A 10,640-nucleotide genomic window follows, 5' to 3' on the forward strand; every position below is an offset into this window, starting at 1 on the left:
TGTTTTGCCTTTAAAATAAACCCTGTCATTTTCTCTTCAAATCGCTTCCTTATAAATCTTCCTGCGGTATGTGAAACCTAGGTGATTTTCCCCTTGTGCGCTCTCTGAGTTATCAGCCCATGGTTTGAACCAAAGTTGACTGCTGATACAGATTAACAAACATGCATTTTCAAGGAGGCCTTTACAAATCAATTTGCTGATAGCTTTGGTGATTTGTTTTTTAAGATTTTTCTTTTTTTTCAAAATAAAACCACATTAGGGCCTTTGTTGTCCGTTGCCTTTCCTTGGTGTTTTGTACGTGAATATTCTTGAAAAGTTGCTGTTGGATTCTGAGACGATCTGTTTTAAGAGAGATGCCTGTGCTATTTATATCTGTGCCAACTTCACTGCAATTGGCTTTGAAGGCTTAAAATGGCTGCATCGCATTTGATTTGCAGTGAATGCTTCTTTAAACGCATGGAATTAATAATGGTAAAGGCTTAGGGCCCCGATTCTGCAGAAACTTAATTACAAGCAGTGCTAGCACTGAGTCAGCTTGCAAGTCTACCAAGATGAGTTTTCAATTCCTAACAGATATGCCCTGCACTGTTAATATAGGCCTTTCTTAGGGATTTGTTTTTCTCAGGTTTTTTGTTGAATTGATGCTAAATAAAGATGCTCTTTCCCCTTATTTTTCTATATGAACACAAAAATTGCAGCTGGCTGCAAATTCTGCTGAGAGGTGGATATAATAATTTTCAATTGGACTGTGAGCCCAAAGGGAACCTGATAGCAGGAGATTGACAGATGCAGCATGGATTATCTTCTGCTGTGAACTCAGCCCAATTTGTGGTTTGTTGCAGGTGCTAAAGAGATTGATATTGCTGCTACCCTGGAACACTTGAGGGACCAGAGACCAGGCATGGTCCAGACAAAGGTACTGTCAATAAATCTACTGGGATTTTAAATACATTAAAGGTCTTTGACTGTAGTTGTTTTTGTGACAGAAGCGAGAGGGTATGACCTAATTTAACATGGGTCGCTAGCTGATTACTCTGTTTGGCCTTCTACCAACTGCAGTTTGTTCATGCTGAAGATTTATCTAGGCTACTTCGGTGTTTACTGCTCTTTCTTGTAACATCTCCAATATCTATCTTGATTAACATATATGAAGGACAGTCAAGATGGCAATCTATAGTCCACAAAAGCCATATGCTTAAAAGAAATGTTCTCATTCTGATCCTCAGGGATGGATTATTTTCCTATAGTATTTGCAGTTAATGATGCATGCATTATTAAAACCAAAAGCCTCCAAGTAATTAAAGAACTTAACTGTTGCATTCAGGCTTTTTGCTGGGAAAAAAAAAGGCTAATAGAAATTAGCTCAGAAGGAAACCCAGTCAAGTATCTTTGTTTAAAAAGAAATGACAGTGTACAAACCCATTTCTGAAACTGTATATATTGCACATATGGTAAGTGAAACCACACACCTTTCTTGTCTGTCTTCCTTTGAGGTGTGGTATGTTAAGCCTTATAGCTGCTGGCAGATGTGGAGGGAGAAAAAAACAGTGCTTCTCCAGAAGAGGAAAAGCATTAGTTTGACCCAGCTCCCCAGCATCTGTATAGATTATGTGCTTCAGCAGGGCCTTTTGGCACTTCTATCTGATAGTTGTTTCAATTGGCTATTAGATAAAAGCACCAAAAAGTCCCACTGAAGCACGCAATCTATACAACCGTTGAGCGAGCCAAGTCAAATGAATGCAGTGCCTCTTCTGGGCATACGCTGTGCTTGGCAGGGGGGTGCACCGAGCTGAAAGTAAAGCACTGGGCGGGGGTTGGGGGGTTGCATCTGTAAGCAGCATATTTGCCAATTTCTTGATGTGCAAAAAAGTTGTTATATAATTACTGAGGATAATATTTTTGATAATTTCTACAATGTATAATTTGTTGCCCATGTCAACACAGTCAAGAACTTCTAAAAACAAGTAATATTTGTTTACATGCATCTCAGAGTTCAAGTTTATCTTTGTGCTCTGGCTATTGTAACACCAGTGAAGGATGGGAAGAGATTTTCGGTTATGCTCGCTTGCCAGTTGTTAGGAGCTGCAGTGTAACGTTCAAGAATCTCATTCATGACAGGAAGACCACCTAAACCGGTGTCTGCTGGTTATGTAGTCAGACATCGGGGAAAGGGTGGGTGGTTGTCTCAGATTCCTAGAGCAGGTGATGTAGTGATGGTCAGCCTGCCCTGGTTAAACAGGTAGTGATGTGACCATCTGAAACGTCTGGTAAATGAAAGTGACTTCAGAGTAGACATGGCTTCATAACTTTTCTTAGGAAACCAATGAGTCCTCCCAATTCCTCCCTTCATTTTTAATTCCCAGTTATGTTGGAAAAACTGGTGGGAGGGAGAGGGGGAAGGTTGGTAGCGTTTCATTAAGCTGAGGTAGAATAATAATAAGACTCAAAGCTGGCCAATCTTTATCTGCAAGCAAGGTGTAAGATTTCACAAATTCTCCTTTGATAATGATTTTGAAATGAAAAGAGAACTACAGCAATCAGTATAGCAAATATTTAGTGCTTGAGAAAATGTAAACTCTTATGCTTTCTGTCCAAACGCCTGCCTGCCTTGCAGGGCATATTTGTTTAACCCTGGCTGTTGCCCTGTTTTAAGGTCACCTAGATTATAGCTCACTGCACCCAGCAACATAAAACACAGTTCCTTAACTAAAGAGTAAGAAAATGGACTCTAGGTTTGATAACAAATTTAGCTATGTCATTGAAGGAGACACAGTCCCCCTTCTAAACGTTTATTTGGAGAAGCTTCAGAAATAAAATAAATCTGATGCATTATTTGAAAATGGAAAAACTGACTCAGGATTTTGCTTCTTTCTTCCCATTCCCTCCATCATCACCACTATCTTTCCAAAAACATCCAAATCACTGATTCAAGCTATTGTATTGCAAATTACCAATATCTGCTTACATGCTAGCAGTGTTCAGTCCCTAGAGAATTTTTTTGGATGGATTTAAAGAAACCCATGTGCTTTCCCAACTGAATACAAATGAGGAATATTAGGTTCTTGGAGTAATTTAAAACAATGGATTGAAAGTCAGGTTAGAAATGCCAATTACAGGAAGTCCCTAGGCAAAATAAGCACTGAGTTCCTTCAGCAATGTCTTGTGTTTCCAGCAGGCAGCGCTCCGTATTTTCAATAATCATGGGAACAATTTGTTAGCGACATTTTGTCCGCTAGGAGCAATCATTTTTTATTCAAAAGCACCAAATATAACAAATGATAATGAAATTTTAACTACAGTCTGCATTTTTGATAGGCACAGTACAGGAGTTTTGGGAGGTTTTGGAGGGGGGATCGCAAAACAGAGTTGCTGCATGTGGGGTAATTTAAGAGGAAAAAAAATGAGTGAATGTACTATCTGAGGTCAGAACAGGTCTTACTTCCCTTCTCTTTGCCCCTACTATGTGTCTTCCTGAAAGCTGTACTATTGAGTCAGAGATCTGTGGTCCCTCATACACGATCCATAATCAGGATTGATTTTCTTTTCAGGTTTTATTGGGAATTGGAGCTAAATACTGAGTCGTCTTTTTCTAAACACAAGGATTTACTTTGCTTCTGTAGTAAAGATAGACACAAGTAGCACAATTCCTGTCCAGCTTGAAATGGATGTTCAAGTTCTTCTCTACTCCAGTCCCTAATGGACTGAGCCATAACACATGTCTACCCAACTCACTGGGTCCCCTTAAATGGCTAAGACTAAAGTTTGTGTAATCTAGATTTAGTTGTAGGCAAAAGATGTGCGAGGTGGTAATCCGGTGTTTCTCTTTATAAAGATCAGTGATGACGTCAGGGGAAATGCTGTAATCAACCCCTCCATAATAACTTGTTTTGCACTTCAAGAGAAGACATAAATATAGCTTCATGCACCACATCTATACAGAGGTGTAACAGGGCAGCTCCATGCCAGGGGCAGTTCTAGCTGCTGTCTTGCTGATTGTGGCAGCATATTCAGCTGCTACTGTAATGGCAGCTATTCTCGTACAAACCACTCTCACCCAAAATCAGTGCCTGGGGCGGCTGCCCCAGACCCCCTCTCCTCCACCCTGAGTTATACTGCTGCACTTGTATGAGGCAGGCAAAAGTAGGTGGCTTCAACTTCTCTTATTAAGCATAGCCGTAGGCTAGAGGGGTAGGATGCAGAGGGGAGAGGTGGTGAAAAACCACCCCATACCAAAGAAACCCAGCCCCTCGTGTGTGTGTGTCTTTCTGTGCCACCCTTTTCAATGGAATATGTTAGAGTCGACTGTGAATCTAGATTCTAAGGAATATGTTTTGTAAGATAATTTGTCTTCCAATTCAGATCTTCAGCTGTTATAACATGGAGTTGCTCCCTTGAACTCTCTTCCAGAGACCATATATGGCACAGTTAGGTTTTCACATTAGCTTGTTTCTGAGGTTCTCTTACAATAACATTTTTGCACGGAGTCAGTGGACCAATGCTCATGATAAAGTTTTGCCCTGTTCTTGTTGGTTGGAAGAGGAAGTTGTACCTGTTTTTGCTTTGTTTTTTAGTTTAGACAAGTGTTCACTTTTATCGTATTGCACACAAAGAACCAATGAGCTTTTTAGGACGTATTTGTAAATGGTTGAATTGTGTTCTTAAATGTATTTGCACCTCTGGAACCAGAACTTCAGCTTGTAAGCCCTGAACTTATTTAACTGGTAAAATTATACAAAGAGCATTTTAGGTGGCTGTATAATTGAGACAGCAACCTCCCCTCTTCCAGCTTACTGCCTACATCTCGGAAGAGATATCTGATCATCTCTGAAACTTGGCTAGATTACTGTCAGCCCCATGCTTGCTCAGATCAGCCTATTCTGCTGTTATGTTCTCTGTACTCTGGCAAACAAGGAGGAGCAGCTGTACGACTTGCGTTTGATCGCTAGTGCAAGAGCAGCATGCTCCAGTCAAAAAGCTGTGAGCACAGTGCCCATATTGCCAGTCTCAGGACAGCCCCAACCTGCAGCTTCTGTTGGTAACCTAGCTGCTTTTACTTCCAGCTGAGGCTGACTGATTTGGTTCCAAGCCTACTTTTGTACTCATATTCTTGAGTTACTTTACTTCAGTAGCCTGATTTGGGTGACAATAGTGGGACTGTCAGGAGGGTACTTGTTCTCCTTTCTGAGCTTCTCCTCAGTGGGTATCCTTCTCTTATGTATGCAGTGTGGCACATATCTGGCAGGTACAGGTCTCATTATATTCATTCTGAAATGGCACAACCATCTGAATGACCATTCATGCTTCCCTCTTGCCTTTCTGCCACTCTTGTGCATTTAGTCAGGCATTTCAGGTCATTGTGCCTGGTTCTCTTGAATGATCACTTTCGGTTCCAGGCTTTGCTTTAACCCCAATACACTTTGAAACATATTAGGTCAACATATGAATTGGAGAAAGTAAAATCAACAGTTTGACGGGAGCCTGAAATAGTAGTTGCATACCTGTGACTCCTTCTGGTCTTCCATTCTGCTTAAAGTGCCCCAGCAGCTATTTTTAACCCTGCAGGGTCTTATACACATGATGCTGTGGCAATGCTAGACTGTTCTAATTAGAATGCATCAGAGCACGTGTATAGGCACCCATTAGTACTTGGAAGGCAAATTTCCAACAACAGCCAATACAGAAGCAGTTAGTTGGTTAATTTTTTACACTTAATAGCACTGAAAAGGTCCTTTCAAATACATGCATAGTTTGTAAATGACCAGGTAGTTATCTAATATTCTCTGATATTTGGTCATTTATTCCAGATATGGGTGCAGAAAAAGTAGTTTCAATAGTCATAGTTCTCTCTCCCTCTCTATAGATAGATCGATAGATAGATATAGATGCATAGCGCGCTCGCTCGCTCTCTCTATTTATATATAGACATGTTAGAAAGGATGTGTTACCTGTGTGTGTGTGTGTGTATTATATATGGGGGAGAGAGCTATATATAAAGAGAGATGTATATCAATCTCTCTTTCTCTCTCTCTCTCTCTCTCTATGTATATATGTATATGTATGTATGTATATGTATATGTATGTATATAGATATAAATATATGAGTGGTTGGTGAGACTTAATCTAGTTGATGTCACGATGTCAGTTGGAAATGCTGTTTTAAAGGAGCAACAGACACCTATTTTCCAGAGGCAGCCTGGCCTCATGTGTCAGTCACGCACAGATGACAAGTTTCATCTCTGCATTGCATAGAAATAGCTACTTGTCAACTGCTCCTGGACCTTTTGGCCAAGCAATTGTAAATGTGGCCTTGCCTGTGAATAGCCAGCTATAAAAACAAGTACTTCTTGTTTTCCTATCAATGGTTCTGAGTAGCAGTGTCCTGTCAGATGTAGCATATTGCATCAGTAATCCCTGAACATTTATTTTCTTTTCCACTGGAATGGATAGTTTGTCCTGCATATTCATATTTCTTTAATAACATCTGAAGGATGTGTAACAGCAGAATAGGGCAGCAGGCTTCTTGGAAATGTTCTGTTTTATTATTCAGAGGGTGTATTTATTCTCTCCACAGGAGCAGTTTGAGTTTGCATTGACAGCAGTTGCAGAGGAAGTGAATGCAATACTCAAGGCACTTCCACAATGAGCAATTCAGTCTCCTTGAGGTTCCCTGAAGATCCATCCCTCATTTCCTTATCTTCAGTCCATGTGAATGTTGTTGGAAACCATGACCTGACATTAACTGTGTATCTTCTATTGTAACCACATAGTAATAGGGTCCTTACAAATTTCTTTAGCCAGTAAAGTTTCAACAGTTAAAATGTGTATTCTGTATTTTGGTTTTCTTAAACTAAAAAAAAAAGATACATTGAAGCCTCGGATTAAGTGACAGCATTCTATCAAAATTGTTTCACATCCTCGGAGCTCTGAATTTCACACTTTGAAAGCACACGTTCATGTTCTTACTAGCAAATATACAGTATTGTGGGTAATTAGTGCAGTCAATATAGTCTCAGAAAACAGTGTTCTGTTATTTTTTGTAACTTCTCAAAGACTGAATCAGAAGAGCAGGGGACCTGAAAAGGATTGTGATTATTCACACACAGTGTCAAACAAGAGCATGAAACAATGCTGAGGGTGTTAGTAAGCACAAGTCCAGCCTCCTGTATAAAGAGCTGGCACCTCTTCAGGCTGGGCTTTGGCAAGCAGATGTTTTCTTAACTGTTGTTTACTTTTCAGTTTTGCAATGACTGGAAGAAAATCTTAGCACTCAGTAAATAGGCCTGCACAGTTAGTGCATCCGAGGAGAACAAGTTGGTCACATTAATGGGAACCCAAGTTATAAAGAGCAAAGCAATTCTTATTGTGCGCCATTGACCTAACCAAAAATGAGAGGAAAAGGCCTAAGCTCAAGAACTGAGTTATAGGCCCCTGTTAGCAGCCCGGTGAATGGTCCGAATTTTTAGGGAAACAGTTGATTTTACAGGATTACTGGGGAGGAAATTTAAGCTCTTTTCTTTGTATTTTTGCATTATTTTTTCCTTCTAAACCAGTGCTATGCCAGTCTGTGTAGGCCGGAAGAGAGATTTCTGTAAATGCCTCCAAGGCATTCATGGCTGAAGCAACAGTTTTCAATCTACTCTGTATGATTCACATTGAGTTTGTCTCTATCCAGACATTGGTTCCATTTTTTTGCAATATGTCTGTAAATGGTTTTGTATGTAATGTCTGCTTAAGCGCATCCATATTTTTGGTTGATTCATTCTTTTAACGGGAATGAAAACTGCTGATAGAAAACACTTTGCTTTATTTGAATGAACGAATTGTGGGTACAATTTTCAAATGGGCTCCTATTTCCAAGAGTATCTTTGAATGAGGTTTAGGTTTTTAACAGTCGAATTCCCTTTTGAAAATAGTACTGAGGTGCTTTTGAAAATTTTACCCCTACATCTGTAGTTTAAGTTTATACTTTTTCTAAAATTACCTGAAAATGTTGTATGCTTGTAGTTTGTGCCAGGTTAAAAGTTTGATTTCATAATTGCAAAACATATCAGTGGTTTTAATTTTAGGGTCTTTTATAGATTTCTATTCAAGGCGGAGTTAAAAATAACATTGCAGAGTTTTGCTAGAACAGGTAAAGTCACCTATTGGAATCAATTACCGTGTCTCACTTTTGTGTTGTAGGCATTGATATTTGGTGATTTCTTCTTAGCAATTAAAGAGCTATTTCAAAAAGCACCAGACGTGTTACTTCTTACATATATTTTTGTATGCTCTTCTTGGTACATGTTCTTGCTTAATTTGTATACCCCATTACCACGGCAGTGCAAAGCAGTTACTGCAGATGCCATCATCCTCTTAAGTACACATACTGTACATTAAGCCACATGTTTATTTTATAGAATAAACATTTTAGAGCTTTCCTAGCAATAACTAAAAAAACTAATGGGGTATGAATGAGAAAATTGCCTTTTTCATTTGATAATTTAGGTTTAACAGGATTCTTTTATTACTTTAGCTAACACAGAATTGCAGATCAGGGGAGATGAAATCTGTTTGAACAATATCTGCAAGTGTTTGAATTAGATTTACTGTGGAAACAGCATGTGGCAGCTTTCTAAAAACACATGTAGCTACAGCCAAACAAACCTTCCAGTGATTCAAACTTAGTGCATCATGTATGTCACCTTCCCATTGCCAAATAGAATGGCCTCATACTGCAGGGACTCTGTTGTTACTGGCTGCAGGTACCTTTGGAGTTCAGGTCCTTGTACTGCAATTTATTGATATCCTCAAAAGTACTTACTGTCCCATTGACCCCCAACAAATAAGGTCAATGGTTCTCAGTTCATCCAGCTTTTGTAAAGCACCATGTGAGCCCTTTCCAAAATGTTATGACTTTTGTTTAACATTCAAAAATACACATTTTTAAGCCAATTCCTTCATAAATATTTAATCATTATGTGTTTCAGGATAATAACATATGGTTGACATCTATTGATTCAGAAGTACCTAAATATTGAGCTAAAATACTGGCCCTCATGTTCAAGAGTTTATTGAGCTCATACTTATAGAAAATCCCTATAAAACTGAGCACAGAATTGTACTATTTCTGTAGGCTTGTAGCTCAGAATATAGTCATTTGTTAATTGGATAGTATAGGATGGCTTAAACTACAGAAAGAGGCATTGTTTAGATTGAAAGTACCCAAGAGAGTTGAATTTTAAACCCTATTGGTTTAATCTTTAATAAATATTGTAGGATTTTTCCATGAAGTCAGGAAGTCACTATGACCTTGAAAGCAGGATTCACTTTCTAGCAGTCTAAAGACCATTGCATAACATTAAAAGGTCATCAGATTTGCTGTTTTTCCCCATTCAGAGCCATCCAAAGGAATTCAGTTTGTGTAGGAAGTGTTGACAACTAATTCTCATAAACATTTGGCAAAAAGAATTCTATTTCCTATAGTCATAATAGAGACTGGACGTACCAGCAAAAAGTGTGTTTCCTTCCCATTGAGTTAAATTGCAATGTCATGTCTTTCCACTCCAAAGGAGATTCCAAACTACCTGATACAATCTGGAATCTCAGAATTGGCAAAGCGTCACTTATTTTTCAGGCTGAGTACTTCCTTATGCCTTTGGTAACAGTTCACTTAATCCAAATAACTTTGCAATCATTTTCCTGCATGCATATACCTCAACTGCACCTCCTGCCCGGACTTGGTTGCTGCACATCTAGTAGCCTAGGTCTTCGGTGTGTGTATTTTGAGTCCATTTAAGAAAGGTCTCACCTTGAGTTTGTTCCAACAAAACATCTGCCATAGGGGAAAATAGAATACTGTAAACTTCTGGTCTCAATATTTTGCAAAGCAACCAGATCATCACAAAAAACAATTGTCCGATATTGAAATTTGACCTCTAGGAGTTTACGAGTAAACAGTGAATATTTAATAATGACACTGGCCATTGCCTTAATAAAAAAAAAAAATCCAATTTACGGATGCTATTTGTTCATTTGAAACTTTAATTGCCAAGAATCTAATAGGAAAAATGAAGAAAAATTGAAATTAAGCCAAGGACTAAGAGAAGCGCACTCATCACTGCTGAGATCTAGTGGCTGAGAGCATTGAGGCATGCTAAACACCCCTACATTTTCCAGGTATGCCACAGAAAGAGAGAGGCCATTAGGCTGGAAACATCTTCATAAAGGCTATAGGTGCTAGACAAGCTGCAGTGGAGTAGCAACGCTGAAGTAACAATGCTATGACTTGCCATCCTCCCTCCACACAGCAAATTCTGAGAGCAAAAGTTTCATTCCCACTAGTCGCCTAAACATAGTTGCCTAAATCCCACTGCTTAAAGTGAAACCCTTGCTCTACTGAAGTCAAGAGGAGTTTTGCCTTTGATTTCATAGGAATTAACATTTCCCATGAGCTTTATCTAACAGTTTTGAATTGGATTGTGGCCAGACTGAATTTTAGCAAAGTATCCAGTTCACAAATCTAGTTCAGGAGCAAAACAAGGCATGCTTTACCTGCAGTTGTTATGAAAAGGCTAAAAAAAAAAATAAAAATCCACATCACAGTAGCCCTAACTCTAACTCTCTCAAATACATGCATACAAAATCCTAGCACATCCCCC

At 39.0% G+C, this 10,640-nt stretch overlaps 1 protein-coding gene across 1 annotated transcript in view; it reads left to right on the top strand.

Moving 5' to 3' along the window:
* The window catches only part of PTPRN2 (protein tyrosine phosphatase receptor type N2), a 1,011,953-nt gene extending 1,003,718 nt beyond the window's left edge, over window positions 1–8,235 (top strand). The window contains exons 22-23 of the mRNA XM_090047600.1: window positions 843–916; window positions 6,572–8,235. Coding sequence (XP_089903726.1) covers window positions 843–916; window positions 6,572–6,643 — 146 coding nt within the window. The 3' untranslated portion in view covers window positions 6,644–8,235. The remainder of the gene's footprint in view (window positions 1–842; window positions 917–6,571) is intronic.
* Window positions 8,236–10,640: the final 2,405 nt, after the last annotated feature.

This window comes from Crocodylus siamensis, chromosome 5 (assembly GCF_052110815.1).
Source record: "Crocodylus siamensis isolate JL-2025a chromosome 5, ASM5211081v1, whole genome shotgun sequence".
In the NCBI taxonomy this organism is placed as follows: Eukaryota; Metazoa; Chordata; order Crocodylia; family Crocodylidae; genus Crocodylus; species Crocodylus siamensis.